Source organism: Ursus maritimus, unplaced genomic scaffold (genome assembly GCF_017311325.1).
Source record: "Ursus maritimus isolate PB19 unplaced genomic scaffold, ASM1731132v1 scaffold_9, whole genome shotgun sequence".
NCBI classification, from domain to species: Eukaryota; Metazoa; Chordata; class Mammalia; order Carnivora; family Ursidae; genus Ursus; species Ursus maritimus.
This window is the reverse complement of record NW_024427107.1, coordinates 24,395,818-24,422,908: the sequence shown is the minus strand read 5'-3', so window position 1 is coordinate 24,422,908 and position 27,091 is coordinate 24,395,818. Positions and strand designations below refer to the sequence as shown.

The 27,091-nt window shown below is 36.2% G+C and overlaps 1 protein-coding gene across 1 annotated transcript; it reads right to left on the bottom strand.

The window, feature by feature from the left end:
• On the bottom strand, positions 1–27,091 carry PI15 (peptidase inhibitor 15). The gene is made up of 6 exons (XM_008710813.2): positions 26,028–27,091; positions 25,146–25,486; positions 6,162–6,280; positions 4,586–4,718; positions 4,350–4,465; positions 1–422 (listed from the first exon to the last, which is right to left on the bottom strand). Exons 2-6 carry the CDS (start codon positions 25,416–25,418, stop codon positions 287–289), a joined length of 777 nt encoding a protein of 258 aa, XP_008709035.1. The 5' UTR covers positions 25,419–25,486; positions 26,028–27,091; the 3' UTR covers positions 1–286.

Here is a 27,091-nt window from a genome sequence, read left to right as displayed (position 1 = left end):
CGTAGCAAAATTCCTTTGGAAAGCAAGGTTTAGAATTGGCTGCATCAACTATGTCAATACTATGTATCCAACATTTTAACTTGGGCTTAGAGGTCAGACGATAGAAATGGATGTTTTGATGACCTCAAAGATGAAACAAACATACTAGACAAACACTAATTTATACAAGGAATAATAAAAGGAAAACAAGATTATTATAAAATATGTATAATATGTGCAAAACTCAATATATATATACGCCTATGATTCCCAGAAACCATTCTATTTCCTGGAGGAGAAGATAAGCTTATTTAAACCAGTATAGGTAGTTTGACGTTACTCCTGGAAAACAAAGATTGTCAGTACAAGATCCTCCGTAACTTGGAGGGCAAGCTGAACATGGTACTCCTACTTTATAGGGTGCTTCTCCAATCCAATTGCCCCTAGAAAGAAAAAAAAAGTACAAAGGTCACATCAGTGCTACATTAATGCCCATTTAAAGAAATTTGGTTGTCCTCAATCACATGACCCCGTGGACTGAGATGTAATGATCCTTTTGAGAGTTTGTCAATTTAGAAAGGCACTGAAAATTATATCTATTTCTTTTTTTGAAGATTTTATTTATTTATTTGAGAGAGGGAGAGAGCACATGAGGAAGCATGAGCTGGGGGGGGGGGGGAAGGGGCAGAGGGAGAGGGAGAAGCAGATGCCCTGTGGAACAGGGAGCCCTCAGCTAGATCCCAGGACCCTGACACCATGACCTGAGCTGAAGGGAGATGCTTAACCCACTGAGCCACCCAAGCACCCCTCCATTTCTTATTTATAGATTAACTTATTATTCTATATATCTTACTTTTTAAATATTTCTCTCTGCAACAGTTAATATTATCTTTATTTACAGATAAGATGTGAAGCACTATGATGAACGGTGACCTAATTAGTCATCTGATGCCAGGCTCGATGCTCATTCGGTCACACATCTGTCTCTGTCCTATAACTAACTGCCTTTAGACCACATTGGCACGACACATTCCCATTCTTAAACCTTCTGCTAATGCTAAGGACGGTAATATATACATGTGCTTAATATTTTCTGGGAGGCTTAGAAATGATGAAATGAGCAAGAAGTTGTCATAAGTGGTCATGGTAAGAGACTAAGGGGAAGCAATTAAAGGTGATTACCCATGTGTAAGCTCAGAGCTTTTGTTTCTAGTAATACTATTTGTTTTTTTGATAATGCTAAACACATTAAACTGAATTATTTTGTGTCATCAATATTTTTATCTGTTTTGATGGCCACGATCATAATACTACATCAAATTCATCATTTACAGTAGTTGGAAATAGCCACAATGCCTTACTGTTCAATTATGAAGAAGATAATAGAGGTATTTTTAGTAGCATGATGATTAGGACTTAGAGTACTAAGAAATAGCAACAGAGCCAGCAGTTTGAAGGAAATTGAATGGTCAGGAGGAAATTTGGTTGTCAGTAGTAAAAAGTCAGGGTTGAAGATAAGACAACAGTAGGTAAGAGGCTAAAATATGAAACAGGTGGTTCTCATCTTCTTTAAGACCTGAAGAAAACAAGCAGTGGCTCTTCAAGTGTATCTACATAAAATATCTGCTTAGATCAGCCAGTTAAAAATTCAGGGTTTGGGGCACCTGGGTGGCTCAGTTGGTTAAGCAACTGCCTTGGGCTCAGTTCAGGATCCCAGGGTAACCCTCACCCTGCTCAGTGGGGAGCCTGCTTCTCCCTCTCCTTCCGCCTGACGCTCCCCCTGCTTGTGCTCTCTCACTGTCACTCTCTCTTAAATAAATAAATGAGTAAATAAATAAATAAATAAAATCTTTATAAAAATTCAGGCTTTGATCTATAAAATATTTATAGAGGAAAATCTACCTATAAAAATGAAAAACATGCTGATTAGCGATTCATGTTACAAAACGTCATCAGATTCCAAGAACGGACGTGCACCTCTATTTAGTTCACTCTATACTCTGCCCTCTGGATAAGCTTCCTCAAACGTAACTTGGATAATGACACATGCTTACCCCAAAACACACAAGGAGGCCCGTTCTCTTATGAGAGTAGCTCACTCCTGTACCCTAATCTCTCCTATTCTATATTCATCATCTTATTTCCCTCTATATCTTCATCTAAAGCTGTAAGTGTTAACTCACAACTCATGCTATTTTAATTTCATATTTTTCTATTTATTCTACATAACTTTTTGAAATTACACAGCACATATTTTTGGCAACATAAACAATTTTACTTAGAAAAACAATTTTATTATATGTAAAAAGTATTACATATTACATTACAAACTTTTACACAAATCACAGATTCTTACTGAATAGAGGATAATTACATTCAAAAGTAAATCAGTCAACTAATAAAGTTACATTATTCATCCTTCCATTTTTTGTTCTATTCCATCTAATTAAATTCTCCCTCCCTACCTCTTTCTCTCTCTCCACTTCTCTCTTTTTCCCCCCTAAGAAACAGTTCGGCTTGAGCTAACTCTATATTGGCATTGGAAAATTCACACTCAAATATCAGTCAAGATTTTAAAACTTTTTTTCATTGCCTAGGTTTCAAAATAATGGTTCTTTTTTTTTTATAACAAATAAAGCATATTAACACAGTACCTTCATCTCTTGCATAAAACAATCAGATATCTCATCGATAATATTAGAAAATTCAAATCAGTGTTTAAAAACAAAACAGCTAAACAAATGAAATAAAAATCTCTTTCACCATTCAAGTACTACTTGGCCTATTTATGTCAGGAGGAAGGGTAAAGGCTTAACAGGAAAATATGAAGTATGAAACTGAAAATACCAAATAAATGCACAGTTTTAATGCTTTCTGTAATGCAGACACATTCTACTTTCCAAACCTTACTATTCTAATAATTATGAAGGGGGACCATGGGGAAAATCGCTATTTTTCTAACTTTGCAAAAACACTGCCACTGGCATACTACCATATAAATGAGTAATGCGGTTATTTGTGAAACGTTTTCTCATTCCCTCCCCATATTGGCAAACCTGGGGAAAAATCTTTGGGACTTACTTTGGAAGACACCAAGAGTGTCATAAATCCTTTGCACATTTTGCTATTTACTCCAAATGGGAACAGACTCATGTATAAATATTGGAACATTTTATCATCTCAAGAATTATTGTTATCAAGAAGGCATTTTATCAAATGTTAACAAATGCTTATTTATACTCATAAAGAATATTTATAAATATGCTATTTTTATAATCTTTGCTCAATTTTCACAGTACATTTTTATGTATGCCATAAAATGGAACTGATGAAAAAAATTTTGTTTTATTTTTATTTTTTTAAAGATTTATTTATTTGGGAGAGATACGGAGAGAGAGAGAGAGCACATGTGCACACACATACATGAGGGGGAGGGGCCGAGGTAGAGGGACAGGGCTAATCTCAAGCAGACTCCCTGATGAGCAGAGCCCCATCCCGAGATCGTGACCTGAGCCAAAATCAAGAGGAAGACTCTAAATCAATTGAGCCACCCGGTTGCCCCTGGTGAAAAACTTTTAAATTTTCAATACTGAAACTTAAATCACGGCAAAGGTTTAATTTAAAAAGAAATCATAGTGGGGCACCTGGGTGGCTCAGATAGTTAAGCGTCTGCCTTCAGCTCAGGTCATGATCTCCAGGTCCTGGGATCGAGCTCCAAGTCCTGCTCCCAGCTCAGCAGGGAGTCTGCTTCTCCCTCTTCCTCTGCCTCTTCCCTTGCTTGGGTGTTCTCTGTCTGTCTCTCTGTCTCTCTCAAATGAATAAATAAAATCTTAAAATAAATAAATATAAAAAGAAGTCATAGCATTTAAATTTTCCCCTCTGGTGATTAATGACTCCTTAGCCATCCATAAAATTAGAAAACTTTAACTTTTAGCTTTACTCTTAAAAAAAAGAAGGAAGAAGGACCCTGTTTTGTTTTCCCCATGAAAAAAATAAGCCAATATTCTAGTACTGATTGATGGGAACATTGCAGTGTTGATAAATTCTCTACAAGATTCTTTTCTGATAACTTTTATAGAACTATGAAAAACCTGAAAGTACAATGTTTATTTTACAATTATCGTGACTAAAGAAAGGTGAAGGAAATGTAGTGAATTTCTGTATCTCAAATTGGTTTGCCCACAATTTTAGCCCCAAATACTCTCTTTGTGAAAAATAACTGTTCATCTCATTATTTTTCGGGTATATGGGGTCATGGGAGATTTGAGGATTAGAGTCTATTGTAATTAAATCTTATTCACATTAAAATAACTACCAGACTGGAGATATTTAATAGGGTTCCAGGAAGTATAATCCAGCCTCGTACTTACTTTGGGGCATAGTTGCATACCAGGTAAACTGCACGTTGCCACACAGCTCCCCAGACATTCATGTTTTGGCAAGTATGAATTGCACATCCTATCCGATTGGAGGTGGCCCAAACCATCTGCAAAAATAAGCCAATACATCATTATTGAAGTTAAAGCTAAGAAAATGCATATTCCCCAAAATAGTAAGAGCATTTTTAAAACTATGAATCAAAAATTAACAAGACAAGTGAAATAACCTGCGTATAATGTGTGCACATGGGGCCAAAACATCTCATAGGACATCTGGGGTTGCAATCCTGAGGATATGGAAAAGCATAATCTTTCACTTCATCATACCATGGCTTGACCAACTGGAGAATAGAGCGATATCTAGATATCAAGAAAAACAATGAGAACTTAGAGTACAACAGTGGTAATTTATAGTGGAGTCATATTAAATTGTAAGTTAACAGTTCTTTTTGCAGGTTATTCATGATGAATCAAGAGCAAATCCATGCCTCACAATCACCATCATCACCTATTCCTTCAAGTAGGGCCAAGCATGAAAATGCCTGGGACTAAAGCAAGTGAGCCTAAATTAGTTTAAGTATATGTCTGGTTGTTTCAAAAAGAGAAGTGCAAATATTTCAAGAACCTTCATCTTTATCTTGTTTTATCTTATCAAAAATTTCTCCTGCCAGAATCATATACACAATAAAAATTAAATATGTAAATTATAGTTGTGATACTAGAACTCAGTGTGTTTTTTCCCTTAAACTTGAATCACTTTAATTTGAATAATAGCACACCTGATTTTTCTCCTGTATATGGAAGAGAACAGGTCTTTGGAATGTTGGATGATGACATTCCTCAGTGGTGGAAAAATTATCCTATCACTGGGAATGGCCTTTCCATAGTTGCACATACTTTGCATATTTATGTGTGTGTGTGTTTGTGTATGTGTGTGTGCGTGTATACACATATATGTAAATATATAACTCACACAGACATATATAGATATACATATATGCAACCATGAGAAAGTTACATAAACATAAGAATAGCTTCTGACACATTGAAAAAATTTTCCTGAGGTGGGAGAATCAGGATATAGGATATAACATACACCTAACACTTTCAAAGGCTAAGAGACGGTGTTCCAAGGGTGAAAGGGGAAACTGGTCTTATTAGGACCTTTTTTTAAAAAAAATTATTTATTTATTTATATATTTTTTTATTATGTTATGTTAGTCACCATACAGTACTTCATTAGTTTCTGATGTAGTGTTCCACGATTCATTGTTTGCATATAACACAATGCTCATTGCAATACATGCCCTCCTTAATACCCATCACCAGACTAACCCATCCTCCTACCCCCCTCCCCTCTGAAACCCTCAGTTTGTTTCCTGCAGTCCATAGTATCTCATGGTTTGCGTCCCCCTCTAATTTCCCCCCCTTCATTTTCCCCTTCCTTCTCCTAATGTCCTCCATTCTATTCCTTATGTTCCACATATATGTGAAACCATATGATAATTGTCTTTCTCTGCTTGGCTTATTTCATTTAGCATAATCCCCTCCAGTTCTATCCATGTCGATGCAAATGGTGGATATTCATCATTTCTGATGGCTGAGTAATATTAGGACCTTTTAACCAATTAAATAATCCTTGAAGACATCTGAAACAGTCACAGACCAAGCATCATTGCCTGACACATAGTGAGCACTCAATAAATATTTGCTGATATTATTTGAAAGTGGTGTCACTCCCGCCTTGGGATCCATAAGTAATAAAGTGTGTGGATGAACAGTATCATCGAAACTGCTTCTTACCTTCCAGTTCGTACAGATAGATTTTGGCCCAAAAATCTCAGTAAGTAAGAAGGTCCATGGTCCCAAATGCAAGTAGCTGCCCAAGCCTCTGCGGATTTTGCAAGATTTTCATCCCAAACCTGTGAAGGGGAAAAAACCTTCAGCTTTACCAATTTTGTTAGTAACTGACAAAAAGTAAGAGGAAGAAATGGTACTACTATTTCCTAAAGTTCTTTCAATTCTGGTTCCTTAGACTATTTTAACTAAAGAAAGCAAATTCAGACCATTGATATTGAAAGTTCTCTAATATAATATCATAGAAAACATTTCTGTTTTTACAGTGTCATCCAAATCTGAAGTCCAAACATCAGTTTAAAGGTAGGCTAACAAAAATACCACATCTAGATGGAACTTGACACCTCATACTGACTACTGAATTTTCAATCCACCCAAGTCAATTGGTTTTCCTAGAGGTCATCTTCATAGCAACAAGGAGTTATGCTATTAATATATCTTAAAAACTAATATCATCAAATTATTTATTCAAATCGATTTACCAAAATTAATAATGTTTAATATTACATTGCAATTTTTAAAAGTCAAACTATATTGTAGTATAATAACTCCCAAGGAACCTTCATATTTTTTAACATTTGAATCTTTGGTAGTAATAATAATAATAATAATATGAGAATTAAGTTTTAGTGGGTATGAACTAAATACCCACTAAAACATATCATATTATGGTTTAAAACATGGTATATTATGGTTCAATTAAATAAATTAAGAAAAATAGTAATTGTTCTCAAAAAAGGAAGGTGTTTAAATTGATAAGGATATTATTGACCTATAATAAATTTTCTTTAATTGAAAAAAACTGTGGGACAAAATTTGAATGAGCCTTAGATTTAATAGATATTTATATTAGTTACCATACAGATTGACATTTTCATCTCTGAAGCTGTATGGGGAAATGAAGCCAAACATTTGTGGACCTGCTGATAATAAATCAACCTAAAATGGTGATCTATTTTATAACAAGTTTCAAGGTACAAAAATGCAAAATAGAGAGTATTTACAATTCTTGTAAACCAATATAGAAAAAAATGCATTCAAAAATTTCCCCTAGTAAAAATATAATTTAGTGGAGTATTTTTCTTTTGTATGGAATGGCTTTAATTGAATTTTATAGTTTGTATCATGACATTATTTCCTAAGTTATTTAAATATTATTCCAGCTCTCTGAAAAAAAATTACTTGAATTTTGACTAGACAGTAGTATATTTTAGAAGGTAAGAACTTACATGAAAAAGTAAGTGCCAATTTTATAATTACTCAAATTCACATGAAGCGCCCCACAGGAACATAGATGTTCTTCTACTGATCATTGTTTTCCTGTTTTCATAGTCTCCTTATTTTATCATTCTTTTGGTGACTTTCTCCTCTACCAGGTTGTATGGAGTTAAGAAAACTCACCTACATTAGGGTTGATGGCCCTGAGTTCACTGTGAGTTATAAACTTTCAAGCTAACTCATGAGACTGCTTGACTACAACACTAAGAGGGTAATTTTCCACAAAGATGATGGGATACATATATTAATATAACAACGTTTTTAAGTGGAGAGAAATTATTTTAATGACTTTGAAGTAAAATAGGCAAAAACCAAAATAATAGATAAATTCTTCCAGAGACACTTTCATCCCATGAGGCCATGGCAGCCACCTTCAACAGAAATTTGTTAGTTACTCCAAAGTTGTTTTAAATTAGGAAAACAAAGTCATCTTACATAAACTCATCTTGAATTACATTAAAATAAACTTACAAAGTTTGTATAAAATGAGAATTGTTTAGAAAGGATCTGGAGTAATTCTATGGTGACAATGGCCACATCTTCTTAAGGAGATATAGCAAGACACACTTTTCTTAGTTATCCAGAATATCATCTGCCAATTTTGAGGATTAAATGGAATGTGACAAAACATTACATAATGCCACTTTAATCGGTGAGTAATCAATGTTAAATACAGTATCAAAAATGTAAAACACTCTATCATAAGAGATTTTGTACTACGGTTTTCACAGTTACTTAGGTCAGACATAAATTTTATGAATTATTGTTTCAAACTTCTTTATTTTATCTGCAAAAATTTGAGCAAAGTGTATTAACAGTATGAAATAAATTTATAATGAAAGTCATAATATCCTAGGACTGGAATTAACTTTTAAAAGCATTGGGGTGCCTGGGTGGCTCAGTCGGTTGGGCATGGGAATCAATTTCAGCTCAGGTTATGATCTCAGTCTTGACATCAAGCCCCAAGTCAGGCTCCACACTCAGTGGGGAGTCTGCTTGTCCCTCTCCCTCCCCCTTGCCCTCACCCCCACTCTCTTTCTCCCTCTCTCTCTCTCTCTAAAATAAATAAATAAAATAAAATAAAATAAAAGGTATTTATTTGGCTGATAATGGATTTATCTAGTATTTATTCTTTTGATGTTTTTTCAATGAAATATGGATTTATGAAATATAAATTACAGTTCACTGAAGTACAAAATAGCATAATTAATTCACAGAGGAATTCCAGATGGAATGGCATCAAAAAATTATGTCCCCTGATGGGTTCTTAATTAATTGTAATCACTTGGGGGAAAGAATGCATCTAAGTATTATTTACATATTGAACTAGAATGTAAGCTCAGATCAATAACTGCTAAAAACACTTTATTATAGTCTTGTCCTAAAATACAAGCACAGCATGCCACAAAGAACACTGATCTGAAAATAAAAACCTTGTGTTCTAACCCTAATTCTGCTGCTAAGATCGTCTGTGACTGAAGACATTTCAATTATTCTTTCCCCTATTTAATTCATCTGTAAAATACGATTGGATGAGGTCATTTCTAGGGTACCTTTCATATTCACTTCTCGTGATTTAATATACCTGAGTACTGACAGCTTCAAAGCCAGTAAGTTGTATGTTATATTGGCCTATGACTTGTTCAATTCTAGCCCTTTCCATTCCATAGAGAGAATAAAACTAGATTCTTTTCAAAATAATTAACAATATTTAAAGCTGTTAAGAATTTAGAAGTAAATTAGCATATATAATTCTATCTTTATACTCGTTCATATATTTTAAAACTTAATATTGCATATGTTAAAAAGATAAACCATATATTGTTCATATACAAGATATAGATTGGTAGATTGATACAGACGTATTTAAATCTCAATCTATATTTATCTGAAATATTTCCATCAAAACATCAGTTTGGATATACAGATTAATCCTTTATGTATGGCTAAAAGTATTTTTACTTAATTAAAATGTTGGTTACAATTGGGGGGAAAAAAAAGAGAAACCAAAAAGTTCATGCCTGAAAAAATATCTTATATGAACATACCTTGTTAACCATGATAAGGGATTTTGATAAGAAGACAATGTATTTGTTACTGATGTCTACATTTGTAGGCATGAGTTTCTATGTATAAATATTACAATGAAAATTTTGGGGAGGATGGTTATGGAGGAGAAGGGATAATTACTTTCTTTCTCTCTCCATGTTTACTTTTAGGGAACTGATGGGAGGGATTTCTGCCTGTCTCTATGTTCCTGGAGGAAGATACTGGAGAGACTGATGGGCATCAGCTAACCCCCCCCCCCCCCCGAGAGCTGGTCATTTTGACTCCCTGTGGGAGACATGGTCCACTCTCCCTCTGATACCCACTGTAGAGGATGTCAAAGGTACTATACTCTTTCTTGCCTCTGTCCTCAGGCAAGGCTCACACTCATCCTGTAGAAAGGAAGACCCAGCTTGAATAGGGAGCTCTGAAATTTAGGAATTACATCAATAACATCTACTGGTAAAGTTAGGAACTGCATTTGCTGTCTTTCTCCATTGGTTACAACTTCCAGGAGAAAATGGGTATATTATTTATCCCCTCAATATCCAGCGGTATTTAAATTTATTAATATGGTGAGAGGTCTTTGAGGTTTGAAAATAGCAAGCAATGATAACTTTATTTAATAACAATAGGAGATTTCAACAAAAAATTGGAGGCTGTAGGGAGTGGTCCAATATGATCTATTTTTTCCTATTCAGAAGCTCTAAATTGCAATGAATGTGGCCAGTGCAACCATGTGAAAGAATTTTTACAATTTATAAAGTTCAGGAAGTGAAAATGTAAATTGCTTAAGCATTTAACTTAACATATACATTTCTGGATGCTTGATAGGCAATCTATCTGTTGAATTTTTCTAAGTATGTGTAGCATTTATTTGAAATAATTTTATTTTATTTTTTAAAAGTTTTATTTGTTTATTTGACAGAGAGAAAGAGAGAGAGAGAAGCAGAGAGGAAGAAGCAGACTTCTTCGCTGAGCAGGGAGGCCAACATGGGACTCGATCCCAGCACCCAGGGATCATGACCTGAGCTGAAGGCAGACATTTAACCGACTGAGCCACCCAAGGTGCTCAGCAATAATTTTAATATTGGATCTTACAAATATAGCAACAGAAAAGGGCATACCTGTGCATCCTATGGAATGCCTAGTAAATATGAAACACTATTTATTACCTTTTGTTGAAAAACTAAATATCTGATACTTACTTAGCTTTTATTCAACCGGCTTGAATATTCTGTATTTCTGGTTTTTGCCCTTCTAAATAGGTAAGATGAGTTCACAAAAAATTTAGTTGTGAACACCTAAAGGGAACACCTAAAATTTGACCTTGCCTCCTAAAAGTGAGGCAAAAATTAGGAATATTATGCATGGATACCCAAAAACATTTAGAAGACACACTAGAACTTAAATAGTATGATTAAATTAGATAGTTCACAGAATAAAGATGGTTTAAAACAGTGTTAGAGCATTCTTATGCTTGTAGGTGTGCCCTATTGCTCCAACTGGTTTTCTTCCAGTCCTTGTTGTTTGAGCCATTTAGTTTGTCAGCTTATAAAAGGATTGATTTATCTTTGTACTAAAATGTTCACCATGAACTATTATTCTACTTGTAAATGAAGTTAGCATCTTGTCTGTGGAAACCACATAGTTGGACTAAGCCCTGAGAGATATCCAAAATTCAAACTGATGTCATTTAAATATCTAGAAGAGTTGTGGCTCCAAGAAATAGGAGGAGTATGAAAGGAATGTAGATTCCCATCAAGTTTAGTAGTCTTTAGAACTTGAGCCAAAGAAATACCAAATCAAATCAAAGAATGTTGCAGTATGGGAGAAGTTCGCTGACTTTGATAAGCAGACAGAAGAATTGGATAGCGCTACGAGACAGTCTAAGGATGAGGCTGTTTTGCCAGCCATCCGTAAGTTTTGGTATCCACAACACAGAGACAGCCAGAATCATGAAGCACATTGACATCTGAAGCACCCATCTTAAATTCCAGTCAACATCTTGGATAAGAAATGTACTCAGACTGGAAGGCAAACCTAAAAATTACTTGGGAATACATCCTCAACATTGTTTGAAATGGAATAACATTGAAATGGAATAGTGCTTTTTAAAAAATGGGTAAGATCTTTTAATTCCACATGTAAGATTTAAATGTTGGAGTGTTTGAAAGAATCACATTGAAGGTATTAGAAAAGAATTTACCTGTATACACTTGATATTAAAATTAGTAATGGTTAAGAAAATGTGTCTATTAAAGCAACAGATTAGCCTTGTAATTTCAACGTAAGCATGTCAGTGAATAATTATTTACCTCGCGATTTCAAGTTGAAAATTACAAGAAAATCTTAAATTTTTAAAATAGTGTTGCAAAATTTAGAACTTAAGAGTCACTGTATTTCTTAGAATTTTAAGACAATTTAATATATGAAAATTATTTCAATAAATCAACTGAAATACTTTTAAAACTCAAATCTATTAAATGTATACATGGAGCTTAGGAAATTTAATTAATTAAATCTGCTGGCAATAAATATGAAACAAACGTGTTTGTCAGAATCCTGGATTCATGAATAGAACAAAAGATTCATCAATAGCAGCTAAATTAAGGAAAAACCAGGAATATTAATTTCGGCCTCTTGAAAAATCTATTCTGCTCATGGATATTATCTTCAAAGACATAAGATGATAAAAATAAAAATTTCACACTTTGAATTTTTAGAGACACATTTCTAAATTGGTTATTGTCATGGACACTATGGTTAATGATGCCATTGGAGACAGTGCGGCATCTCCCATAGACATGTATTCTTTTTTTTTTTTTGACATTTATGTTGTCGTTTCTTGTATATTCTGATAAAAAGTAAAATGAATTTAGATAAACAAGTTTTGAGGTTTTAAAGAAATAAGTTAGCTAAGACTGTTTGATCTTTTCCTCAGTTGGTCAAATTAGAAAAGGAGTACTGACTTACAAAAGTGAGAACCATTACAAAGAAATTAAGTGATGACAAAATTATTTCCTCTGAGGGCAGCCAAAAGCTTTTAAAATGCTTCACAGGCATGATTGTGGTTCTGATTTGAAATTGGTTGGTTTGTCCCCATTAAGTAGAAATGCCTATGAAATGGCCAAGAAAGGACACTGAAAGCGGAATACACCAGACCCAGTGTTAAACCAGACAGGACCGTAGGAATGAACTTTGGTAAAGCTAGAGAGGGATGGGGTGAGGTTGGGTAGGATGGGGCAGAGGAAGAGAAAAAGCCTTCATATGGGAAATTCTGGGCATTGATTAGACTAATGAAACTCATTCTACTTTATAGAAGAAGTAATTAAAAGAACTTGATTAAAAAAATTCCCTCAAGCCTCAAAAATAACTACAAAGTATGGGAACATATTATATCACAAAATACCGAAGTAGGGTCCTAAGCATTTTTTTAACGCTTTAAAGGAGATAATGAAGACTTCCCTCAGGTAAGATGAGTACTTTCAAGTAGGTGGGAAAGGAAAACTTCTATGAAGAGATGATATAAAGTGGACTTTTTTTAAGACGCGATCATTGCCAATGACATAAATTTATTAACAACAAACAAAAAAAGGTCTCCTTGACCCGTTTTCATCTTCCAATTACTGCATCGTTCTCTCCTTTTTCTTCCAATGAAATTCCCTGAGAGTTGTCTTAACTGAGAATTCCCAATTTCTCTTCTTCCCTTCTCTCTTGAGACCACACCGGCACACTCCCCACCCCCATCTCCACTCCACCCAAACTGCTTTTATCAATGTCATCAGTGGTCATTTCCTGGTCACCATCCTACTTGTTCTATCGGCAGTGTTTGGCATGCCTGACCACCTGCTCTTCCCGGACACACACACCATGTCTTGGTTTCATGACCCTACACTTGCCTTGATTTCTTCTGGTTGCTGCTTCTCCTTATGCTCGCCAACCCTACATGCTGGAGGGTTCTCAGGACTCAGGCCACATCCATTTCTCTCCCCCTCGCCTCTGATTCATCTATTTTGACTGCTTAGGTAATATCATCCAGTCTCACAGACTGAAATACCATTTATATGCCTGTGGTATTATTCTGAATTTTATCTCTAGACCACTCAGTTGAATACCAGACTACTTTATCTGCCTACCTACTTTAAGCCTCGACTTAACAATCCCAAAATTGAGTTCCAGATATTCACAACCCCACCCCATTCCTTAGCCCCTTACCAGCTACTCCTGTAGTGTTCCTTCTACCAGTGAATGGCATTGCCCATCTTCTCGTTCAGGGGTCACCAAATCTGTCCCAGTGCCTGTTATATTGTCTATGGCTGCTGTGCTACAAAAGCAGAGCTGAGTAGTTGCAACATACACTATATTTACTATTTGATCCTTTACAGAAGAAATTTACCAACTGCTGTTGTAGTTGCTGAGGCCAAAAATCTAAGTGGTCATCTTTACTCTTTCTTTGCTTCATAATCTTAATCTGCTCCATCAGCAAATCTTGTTGATTCTAGCTTCAAAATACTGTACATTCAGAATACAACCACTGATCATCACTGCTTTTGCTACCACCAGGTCAAAGCCATCATCATTTGTTATCCGTGTTGCTGCAAGAGACTTCTAACTGAAGGAGTGCTTCATATCTATGAAGCCTTAATACATAAATTAATGAGATCATGGATAAAAGATAATACATCCAGAATTTGAAGTCAGAGTACTTAAATATGATTGGTGTTTAGGACAGAAAGTTCCAGTGCTTTAAATCTATGCATTGCTAAATCTGCACTATGAAACCGTACTTGACTCAAGTGCTTTGAAAATATTAGAGCTCTGTATAAATACGGTTGCACTCAAATGACTGTGTTGGGGGGATGGTCTAGTAAGGAAAATGAATAAAGTAGTATTGGGTGTAAGATGGTAAAGTGCAACTGCTGCTTGACCTCTGGACAGTTATGTGGGAAAAAAAATTCTCAGAAATGAACAAATTTGCCCCATCCAGAGAGGCTACTCCTCTCTAACCAATTGCTGACAATTAGGAAGTGGGTTCAATGTCTCTAGAACTTTCCTCTCTTGAGGATAATCTGGAAATCCTGATGTATGTGTGAAATGTATCAACTTTAACATTTGGCAAATAATTTTTAAAAATGTGAAATTCTGTACAGTTCAATATCATGCAGAGCAAATTAAATATGCCCACTAATTAGAATGGTTGATGGGCTACAGCTTATGAACTCTGATGTAAGGTACCATTTTCATCATTATGGTTACAAAGATGTGGTATCTTCCCTCCTAATAGAGTGTCCCTGGAGCCACCTTTGCCCCAAACCTCCTACAACAGACTTACCACACATGGACTGCTGTTTTGTCCTCAACAATGGAAAATGCAAGAAACAACATACATTTCCAGATTAACTAATAGGACCCCAGGTAATGCATTCATCTAGGCAGCCAGTAAATGAATATTCATTGGGAGGCATTGGGTATTGTGAATTCAACAGTCAGCAGGGCAAACATGGACTCTACCTTAAAGTTTAGGGACGAGATAGATAACAAAAACACTACCAAACAAATAAATGAATAATTGCAAACTGTAATAGCTCATATAAATACATTATTCTATAACACATTATACATATATATAATGTATATAATGCACTATATTAAAAAGCTCCAGAAGAATCATGTGCTACTTAAAAGTTTGCTTCTTTTAAAGTTTCCTTAGTCAATCCAGTGTATTCCCAAATGAGCATAGGTTCATGTTGCAGACCCACAGTGCTTACATGATATTTTGTGAAAGCAGGTGCTGAATAATTTCAAGTGAAATTTTGTGATAATATAGAGTTATTACTGGGATAATTCTTTTGGCTTAACCTTTTAATTTTTCAATATATAGTCTCTTGACAAACAAGTGGATCTTTAAGCCACATGATATTTTCCTCAGCTCAGTTTTGCGTCCTAAACCATGACTGAAGACATTTCTCACCTGGGAAATTACTCCGGGATCTCCTGGGGAACTTTCAAGAAGATAGATGCCTAGCCCAATCCTGGACCTATCAAATCAAAACGTTTAGATTGGGGATCTTGAATGTGTGCTTACAAAGTAGTTCTGTTCTCTTCTGATTAGAAATAATTGTCTAAAGCCTTGTTTGGTGGAGAGCCATTTTGATTGCAGAGAACTTTGGTCCTCCCCTCTCCTCTCCCATCTCTACTAACTCCTGCCACATCACATGGGATGCCTCTGATTTTCTATTTATTTAATAGTGCAACTTCTTACCTTTTCCAGTATTTTCAGAAGGCAAATATCTTTCTGCAACTTTCTCTGATAGGCTATACTGGCAACACGCTGCATGCAAGAGGTGCTATGTATAGACACTTAGCACAAAAGGGCTGAAGGCTAAGAAAATGCTGGGTGACTTGAGGTCAAGTGTCCAAGACATTGATGTTCACGGCTTTCAAAGACTTGAAGCACTATCACAATGCAGAGTTTTCCTATATGGTTACCAAGGGTGGAAAGAATACTAGGAGCAAGATTTGATTCCATGTGAAGAAATACTTTCTAATATTCGAGGAGGTCCTCAGATCAAATGCATGTAGAGAAATACCTTAGCCAGTGGTCTCCAGAGCAGGAGATGCACACATGAGGGGGAGTGTGTAGCATATGGTCTTTCAAAGCATATAGAGTTATATTCCCATCATTTTGATTTACCTGCTGTGTGACCTTGGGGAAGTTATTTATGCTCTCCAAGCTCCAAGCTTCGTGTTTCTAAGTGAGAAAAACTGTCCTCATCTCTGAGGGTTAGACAAGATCGTGACTGAAGAGTATTTAGCACAGCCCTAGGAGGACAAGGGTGTACTTAATGGTAGACATTATTATCATGGGGGATGTAGGCACTGGAATGGTGGTGATGATAAGTGAACTAGAAAGCCACCTAAAATGCCAAGCAGTGTGAGGTGCACTTTTGATCATGTTATCTGGCAGCCTAAAGTTTAAGAGACATCAAGCTTTAATCTCAACAAAGTAGGCAATCAGATAAAGTGAAAACAGATAAACCCTGAAGCAACTAAATAATCAGAAACAGAATTGTGTATAGATAATAAGAATCTTGCTTCCAGGGGAAAAAACAGCAGACAGTGAAAGTTAAAAATTAGAGAATATTTTAGATGTCTTAAAACTTAATTCCCCTCCTTAAATCCCTCTTTAATATGTCTTTTATCTTTAAATTTTAAGATCATTTGTTGATGGATTCTAGTAAGAATTCTCCTTCCCAGGGAAATAGAATAGCCATCACCTATCTTTTGATGCTGGAATTATGAGACAGGAAGACATTTTCATGTGTGGCTAATTTTTTTCACCAACTCAGTTTGCAATAATCAAAAAACTGATTTCTTGATTGTTAAACTATCCTGTGATACGCATGCATACCCCAAATCTTGCCATTGCCCACGTGGCCAGAAGAATTCAAATGCCTTTCCGCCTACCTACTGCCTGTTGAAAACACGATCTCACTGGAATGCAGAGAGGCCGATTTGGTAGAATGTTCCTATTTAATGAAATTATGAAACATGAATTTGGTGCACTTTTTAGGAGAAAAAAATATTGTGTCCTGAAGCAACATTTCTCAACTGTTTCAGTTTGGAGTATGTGGTGTGAAATTTTTAGAGTCATGAAAAGTTTAGTCTAAAAGCTCAACTTGTTGGGCATTGTTCCATATTCTCGTCAAAAAAAAAAAAAAAAAAAAAAAAAGCTTGGTACCTGATTTAGACACTATGGGTAACGCAGACTGGAAACATTCGAATTCCATGCCTCCAAACCTCAGTCTGTGATATATTTTATGCCAAGCATTTTCCTTGACCAGTTTAATCTGTTAGCCTTGATTTTCTCTACCCCTTCCTACATGATTCTTCAGAAAGTCTCGTAGACTGTTAAACATTTCAAGTTCATAACTATTTGATGGCCAATGACTAGTACATGCTTTTTAGATATGCTAAGTTCAGGACACCGGACCAGCCGGACTAGTCAACCTTTATTATTCTGACGTTCTTTGATTAGTTTCCAAAAAAACCCTTATCCTGAACGTGTCAAAAGAACTAGGTGGGCCTGGTCTGACCCAGGCCCCTGAAACAGATTTGGATTTGTGTGGATTTAAGACTCAGCACTTATTTAAAAAAAGATACATGAAACTTTCTTGCAAAAATTCTTTAGTAGATTCCCAGACATAAAATCATCCATCCATGCTGTCTCTGTGACACCACACTACCCTTATTATGCAAAGTGGTCCATGCTGATTATCAAAGCATATTCCTATCCAAAAATTTTTATAATAGAAGAATGTTCCCTCCCACATACTAGCTACTTTTTTCAATCTTTGTAGATGTGTACCCTGGATGATAAACCTGCAGCCACTTAATGACTACCTGAAATCTGCTCTTGATTTTGTGTTCAACTCTGAGAAACCCAGCTGTCTTGGTCAAAAATGGAGGTATCCTCCTTGGCTGTGTCATCATATAAATCTTCATTTTATTTCATAAAGTAGATCAATCACTTCTATTTTTTTAAAGATTTATTTATTTATTTGAGAGAGAGAGCACGAGTGGGGAGGGTGGAGGGAGAGGGAGAGAGAATCTCTAGCAGACTCCACACTCAGCAGAGAGTTGGAAATGGGGCTCGATCTCATGACCCTGAGATCACACCCTGAGCCAAAACCAAGTGTCATATGCTTAACCAACTGTACCACCCAGGTACCCCAATCACTCACTCTTATTGATTTGGTCCCTAACTGCACTTTGTCACAATCTTATGGGCTTCGGTGTCAGGGTGCTCAGTCGTCTCTCACCCAGACGAGTAGAATAGCTTCTAGACCCTGCACTTGGACTTTATTTCTGCCCTTTCTAGTCATTTTCTTGCCTTGTAGCCAGAACAAACTCTCTGAAATGTAAATTAATTATATAATTTCCCTGCTTAAAACCTTAAATAACTTCCCTTGATTTTATAATAAAACGAAACAAGGTTTTACACGCCTTTTCCAGGCTCATCAAACAGCATTTTTTCTCTTATATACTATATCCAAATCATACTGAATTTTTATTCTTGCCTTCTATGTACCATTTACATTCTTAGAGCACCCTACCATACCTACTACACCTTCCCTACCTCTATATCTTAAGTCCAAGTCTGGGCTAAGTATGTCTCATGTAATTCCAAAGTACCCTGTATTTTTTCTACTTTAGCACTCAACTCACTGCTTTTGCACTTACTTATCTGCTCACAGTTCTTCCTATAAAAGAGTGTCTTTCCACTTTCCAGTGAATCCACCAGCACAGTGCCAGGCACATGAGTAAATATTGTGGAATGAGTGATTGAATAATGAATGACTCTTGCCCATCAGACCACTATAGCCACACGTTCTTCACATTGGATGCCCAGAAAATGTTAAAAGACTTCATTCAGGTATTCCACAAATATTTATTGAGTCTTCTCTGTGGAACAGATATGATGCTAGGTTCTACAAATACTCAGCAGGAATATAATAGATTTATTTTTCTACACCATTGTATGTAGTCAAATATCATTAGCCATCAAAAAAGCAGCATTGTAATACTAGCGAATATATATATATATATTTATATATATATGGCCTTTATGTGATTCACAGCTTTTCTGTCTACCACCTAATGGTGAGGTTCTGAATCATACTATGTTAACATTTCCATCTGCACTTTAGAGCCTGTATTCAAAGTGGTCACAAAGAAAATGTTCTCAACCTTCAGCTGGCTCCATACATGAAGAATTGAACATTCACATATAAGTAACACTAAGTAAGTAATATTAAGCAACATGCACCTTGGAAAAAAATTCCTACAAAATGTGCCCAGTCTCCGTTGGAAGCCAAGACACTTAAAAGGCTCTACATCTATGAGAACAGGAATGTAGAGTTCCAAAAGTGCTGGAGAATTGCCTTCCTGTCAGCAGTCTCTCTCAGTTCACCGCTGGCTGGCAACGGGTCTCAGGAGGCTTTCTAGTAGTCACAAAAGCATTCATTGAAAAGATTTAGGTTAGACACATCAAATTTCTCATGTTTATAATGAGAAAATTGAGAAAATTGAGTTATCCTTCCCAAATGAGAGGAAATGTGCCATCTGGGACAATATATGGTTTCATTTAAAAAAAAAAAAAAAAGACAAGGAGAGACATCACAAGTGTTTGGTCAACTGTTGAATAGAGAAAAAAAAAAAAGGAGTTTAACATCATCTACATTCTCTTCCACATGAGGCCCAAATGAACAAAATCAGCATTTTCATTATTCCTGAGTCATAAATTATTGTAGGCAAATAGTTTATTGGCTATTTCCAGGGATGGATTAATCTATTCTCCATTCATTCACTGGAGTCATGCTTTCCGTTACTTTACTACCTGCCCTGACTTGGTAACTAGTATTTTTCTCTTTTCCAGAAAAGTCTAGGAAGCCTTATCCTCTTAGCTCTGCAAATATTTGCAGACACCAAACAAATGAAATGGACCATATTATCAACATAGTGAAATTATATTACACTTTTTCAGCTTTAAGTTGTTCAGTTTCTATCTGTCATTATCGTTTCACTGTCCCTCACCTGCCTGTCCATTGTCGTATACCGACTACGAAGACTGCTACCTCATGCACCATGCTTCAGTTAGCTGTTCATACCTGTTGCTGTGTAGGCGCAGGCGTCCGACTCCTTACCTTGCTAAACGAGTGGCACTACTAACTCAATGATTGCCACTTCCCCAGCCAACTTCACTGGGAATCTAAACTCCATCAATTGCTAGGTCCATCTTTCTAAAATGCAGCTCTGATGCTGCTCTAAAACTTCTACAGTCTCCCTAATCACTTTTGTATGAAGCGATCCTCAGTATTTTCTCAAACTCCTCAAAAATACAGCTAACACATTACGCTCTTCCTCTCCTGGTGATTTTGTGCATGCATTGCTCTATCTGCTATAACAGTCAACCCTGCCCCTTCCTGAACATCTATCTCAAATGACCCTCGTCCAAAGAGCCTTTCATGATTTTGCCAACAAGAGATCATCACTTCTTTGATTTCTCCATGGTATTTATATGTACCTCATTGAATACATCAATCTTATGCAGCAGTATATTATACTGAATTATATGCTTACTGTGTTCTTTCTTGTTTGTTTTGTTTTTTATGGTTTTGTTTATACTTTAAAGAGAAGGATTCCTGTTATCAATGGATCTCATCCTCTTATGGGGGGGATCTCAATATTTTAAAAATCAATTATTCAATTGACTTGAATTCAAGGAATATCTTATAAATTTTGGTCCATGTGTGAGTCTTGCAATTTTATTCTTCGGGAGATAATTCTTATTCTAAGAAACTAGTGTGGTTTGTGGTTTAGAGTCATGGTTTAAGCTGCCCTTAGAAGAATGAAAAACAGCTGGTGTCCAAGGAGCTCTGGAAATTTGTCAATAAACTAATTGTGGGACAGAAGCCAAGAGTAAAGAAGTTTGACTTGCATATCTATATTACCTATATTATTATTATTTTTTAAAAAGATACTGTGTTTAGAAAATTAAATATCTGAAATAAGTATTTTTTTTACTAAAATCATGGACAAAATATCCAAAGAAAATATTTTACAACTATAACATAAATGTCAACACTCTGTGTTCAAATTGCTTCTACTTTATTAGTCAAGGGCACAGTGACATAACCAAGTACTTAAAAGGAGATAAAATCATTTAATTTTGAGGAACTTTTAGAATTTAGGAAAAATTTTTGTTTTAAACTTTAAGTGCATGTGATAAAATATCATTATACATGATAATAAAGTTTCCATTAAAATGTATATCAAAATTGATGCTACTTATAAACATATAACAATTCCCAGGGATTTCAACTAAGTCATCACATAAAGGTAGATCACTCTCTATACTCAAGAACTGGTTCAAAAAAATAGGGATACAAAGGTGAATAAACATAGATTTAGCACCTGGAAAGCTTGCAAGAACTATACAAATAAGTATAGATTGAGTTTGATATTGATGAGAGCAGAATAACAGACATAAGGGTTATTTATAACAGTTAAAAGAAGGAGAAATCGATAGGGTTCCTGTGTGGCTCAGTCGGTTAAGCGACAGACTCTTGATTTTGGCTCAGGTCATGATCTCAGGTTGTGAGATTGAGCCTGGAGTAGGGTTTCCTGCTGGGGGTGTGGAGCCTGCTTAAGATTCTCTCTCTCCCTCTGCCCCTTCCCTCCCCTATAAAAAAAAGGAGAAATTGAATATGGTTGTGAGGGTAAAAAAATATCAACAAAGGACATAGCATTCTGTTATAGAACTTGAAGGTCAGAGTTGTAAATCATGCAATAAGCTAAGGAAGAGACAGACAGAGAGAGACAGCCTGGGAGGAAGGTTCAGAGAGAAAAGCTGTGGGTGAAAGTGACCCAAATCGGGCCAGCATGGTTAGCAAAAGCCTGAGCTGAAGACCATCTTCGATGAGGCTCCCGTGGCTGCTATCATGCACTGATGAGGATTTGAACACACGGCTAGTGGTCCTAGTGAGCTAAAGGTCCTACATGTTTGAGGTACATAGTAAGGGTTAGGCATGGAGCTCACTTTCAGACTGCTCACCATCCAAATCAATGATGAGCAAGTTAAAATAAATATAAGTGGTAAATTGAGATCTCTATTTTTCACCTGGCCTAGAGATTCATTTACAGTTTGTGCTCCAACCGCCAACCGACAGCCAATTAGCCATTATGTTGTACTTCTCTCAGTGTTTCTCTGAGTCTTCATGAGGGTTCCATGTGATTATTTCAGTGACTCCATTTACTCAAACAGTCCTTCTCACTTACGATTTCATTAAATTGAGCACATTTTTCTAACTGAACTAATCAGTTTTGTCCTTCCTCAGGACCTTTTCTGTTGCTCTTCCCTCCACCTGGGAAGCTCTTCCCTCATGTATGGTGGACTCCTTCACCTCCCTCCAGGACACTCTTAGTGAGGCTTTCTCTGGCCACCCAAAAATTTCACAATCTCACCACAACCTGCTTTATTTTTCTCCACAACCTTATCACCTTCTAATGCACTACGTACTTTATTTATTTATCTTGTTTATTGTCTGGTTTCCCACCCAGGGGGTCAAGGACTGTCTTATTTTATTCATGATGTAGCCCCAGTGTTTAGAATAGTGCCTGACATATAGTAAATGCTCAATAAATATTAAATGAATAAATACATGTGCAAATGAATTATATGCAGTATTTACATGACAACTTGAGACAGTCATATTTAACTTTATAGAACTTACTGTTCTAATTACTGCTTCTCATTAACTTTACTGAGTGAAGGAGGATTTATAAAGCATCTACTGATATAACCAGCACTGTAGCTGGTTCTTACAAAATAAATCATATCATAGCTCCTATATTTGAGAAATAATAATAGAGTAGAATATGAATGCTACAGGATTTCAGCTGGCATTTTAAAGGAGGAAACAAAGACATCCTGACACCTCCACGGGTTTCCCCCAGTGGAGCATTTAATAAACCTAGCCAATGGAAAGATGCTTCCCAACACAAGCACTGACTTTGAAATTTCATAGACCTAAATTCTAACTCCATTAATACCATTCACTATCCATACCACCTTGGCCTAGTCATCAACTTTTGTAGGTCTAAGTGATTTCGTTCGTGCAATGAAGATCACAATCTTAACCTCATAGGGAGAATGTGAGCTATCAAATGAGATCATCTATGGAAACAATTAGCCAAGGCATTGGCACATAGAAAAAATTAAATAAATGCATGTAGAATGAATGCATTCTTGATCAGTGGGGAAAAATATAACCGAAAAATGCGGCGTTTTTCAACCATTTCTACTATGTTTTACCCCACCTTTACTCATGATGATCCCTCTGCCTTCAATATCATTAAAATAGTGAATAGCATTATATATTGGTTGGTTATTATCTATATTTTTATTGCCTAAATTTAAGATAAGGGAGTTGAGTCACACACATTAAGTAACTTGCACGAAGTCACGAAGTAAGCAGCAGTGTTAGGGTTTGAACTCAGAGGAGCTCGCCTCTAAAACACTTCCACTGTCTTGATCCTACTTTTGTCTGCATAGCGATGTGATTGGTACCAGGAAGTATTTCCTAAACCCACAGTCTATATATTATACTTTTCTGATCTCACATAGAATCTTATGCATATTTCTCCCATAATTTATGGTAACTAAAAAAACTCATTTGTTCACTTTTCTGCATTGATATATCACCTTCTAGAAAGTGCTAATGTTTATTGAAGGTCCATTTTGCTAGGCTCTGGTCTAACTGCTCAACCCCTCAACTCATACTTTCCTGATTACAACCCTATGCGGCAGGTACTATGTTTATCCTCATATAAGAGGTAATAAAAATGAAATAAAAAATTCATGCAGGTTATATTTCAGGACTGAGGTTTGAGCCCAAGCATTTAGATTCCAAAGCCCGTATTCTTAATCATGAGAGTATAGTGTTATTCCTACACCAGGACTGACTATATCTCCTTTACCTCTTTCTTTATAGAAAACTCCTAGGGAAGTGCATTTTCATAGAGTCTAAATTGTACTTCTATGAACTATGACTCTCTTATATTTGGCAAGTCTTTATTTTTCCTCTAACTCTGACATCTGCAATTAGTCAAACTTAAAAAGCTTATTTAAATAAAAGAGATGAATTTAGACTCTGATAGAAATACCAAACTTTAAGTCAGCACTTATAAAAAGTTGTTAGTGGTACCACCTCCCCACCCCAACTTAGAAAAACCAGGCTGGTGATCTTCATTGCCTTAAACAGGCTTCAAGCTGTGCTCTTAGGAAGTACTGGACTCTAAACCATAGCCTTGCATAAATACAAAACAAAAAATAAAGTACCTTAAAAAACATAGCTATCCTTTCAATACCAACTCAAGGGTTTTGTTTTATTTTTTACTTCCTAAGTAGAGTGATTCAAACATAGAGTGCCTATTTTTAAAAGAGCAAAGAATGTGGTCATGGCAAGTTGGAACAGTGTGCAAGTGTGCTGGCCTCACTGTTATCGGAATGACAAAGCATTGAATCACAAAGAGGAAAAAAGTCAGCATACTCTCTGAGAACACAGATCAGCGTCAGGAAGAGCTTTGTCCAAGAAAGGGAAGAGACACCTACCCAGAGTATAAATCATGTAGACAAAACCTATAATTTAAAAAAATTATTTTCAAGAAATATTTTAGCTGATAAATATGACTATTAGATAAACAAAGCACAGAAAAAGTTCCATGTGAAAAATTTTTAAAAAGTGTACCTTTCAAATGTGGTCAGTCAACAGACCCCATTCTTTATCTCTGCTCTTATGTAAGACCTGATTCCTCAGTGGTTATGGAACTCACAAAAGAAAATAAGAACCTCCTCCCCTCCCCTTTAATTCTATGATGGAACAAACTTTAAGCTTCCTAGGCACGTAAGGACCTTTCCTAAATTAAAATGGATAGCAGAGCTCCGTATCCCTTAACATATAAACACTCTTTAGGTTCTTCGACGAACAATTTAAATCCAGCGTCCTCACTCAAAACTCAAAGAAAACAAATTCCTCTTACCATATATTCCATGTTTGCTGCTGGTGGGAACACCTTGCCCCGAACTTGATTATGATAGTCAAGAATGGCGATCATGTCATTCTGCGAAATGTAGCGCTTCCGCCTGGCTTTGGGGATATCCGCAGAATCGAGTTGTGCTTTTAGTGCTGCTTCAATATCAGTGAAATTATTGGTTGGCGGGGATGAGTCAGTGGCATTGAGTAAGACGACGGCACTTGCTTCACAGAGAAGGGAGAACAGGAGTGCACTGCTGACTGCAGAGATTGCTATCATTTTGAGGGGCGGAGGAGGAGAGGCCACCGAGTTTACTTTGCTTTAAAGCAGAAAGGTAGAGTTAGGGTCTATAAGAAAAGAAAAAAAAAGGGCCAGTAAGTATGAATTTACAAAGTCATCATTTGGGAGCATTGCTTGATTTGATTTTCTCTGAAAAATGCAAACAAATGTTGAACTCAAGCCTAGGAAACAACCTATAGGAGTCGTTACACATTTCAATTGGTGTTACGAGGCAGATTCCTAAAAGAAACTTCCTATAGCTAGAGAAAAAGAAACAACATGACTACTAACCCTAAAACGAATGTGAACCATTTGCCCCAAATGCCTGCACCTCATAATGCATGACTGCATATTTTCAGAGGGAAATCCTGAGGAATTGATATTAATCTTGAGAGTGAGAAGGAAAAATGCATCACAGATAACAACAATGTACTGATAATGTGTCCCAGGCATATATGGACACCAAGGGGTAGAATACAAAAAAAAAAAAAAAAAAAAAAAAAGCTATAATAAGTCAATCTCATTTCTAAAAAAATAAAATAAAATAAAAACGTGAGCTAGTATAAAATCAATGCATGCAAAATAAATTTGTTGAGCTAAAGAGCTTACCTCTGCAGAATGCCAAAATGAATATATTGTTCTTCCAAAAATTTAAAGTTCTTTGCTAGGTTGTAGCATGAACTCTTATAAGAGTGTGTCTTATTACAAGCTTTCAGAGAGCAAAACTCTGCAAGGTTTGAATGCTGCTGACTGCAGGAGCAGCTAACAGCTTTTATATGTCACAGTCTGCAACTTCCAGAAAGGGCAGTCTTTCTTAGGGTCTCTCCTAGCCAAAATCAAAGGGGAGGGGTTTTGGATAGAAAAAACAGTGATTGGGTGGCAACCTTTTTATGTGGGTGGTGAGGAAATTGAGTCACACCCACAGCTTACAAGTACAAACCATAAAAGACAAACCCCTTTTCTCTGGGCTTCCACCTTTTCTGTGAGTGGTTAATTTTCTTCATTAAATGCTTTCTAGTTCCTGGTTCCCATACAAAACGGAGGGAAAAAAAAAAAAAAGAAGACTGAGTTCTTGAAAACACAGACGGCTGAGTAACAAGCAGTACATTTTTTTTTTTTTAAGACAGTAAATGACATGGGAGCTGAAAAGAGCAAGCTGATATTAAATCAAGAGAGCAGATCACATCATTAATCTGGGTGGCCACAAATATGATTCAAGAGGAATGCCAGGCAAATCAGTAGTAGCCAAACTATAGCATATGATATTAGGATAATAGATGTTCAAGTGGTTGTACTGTCTGTCTCCATGTGGCTTTATTCTTCTAGTTTATGTATTTATTCTCTCCTTTTGTCTTGTTTCACCCTCTCTCCATTTTTTTTTTCTTTCTCCACAGAGTGAGGCAGCAAATTAGCAGCCTTGTACCTGACTTGTATACAATGCAAATAGAAGCTCAGGACAAATGACAGCAGCCAGGATAACATCTGGTTTAGGTTTAAAAGCATATAGCTGAAATCTAAGCAGAGTGGCTCAGCCTCTCAGGAAGCATATAGGAGGGCACAGCTCAGAGGCCATGAAGAATTTCACAGCAGCAACCAGCTGCCAACAGTTAGAAGAGCCTTCTCAGAAAGATGGCATTGGAGCAAAATCCATGTCCAGCAAGAACAAGAGCCAA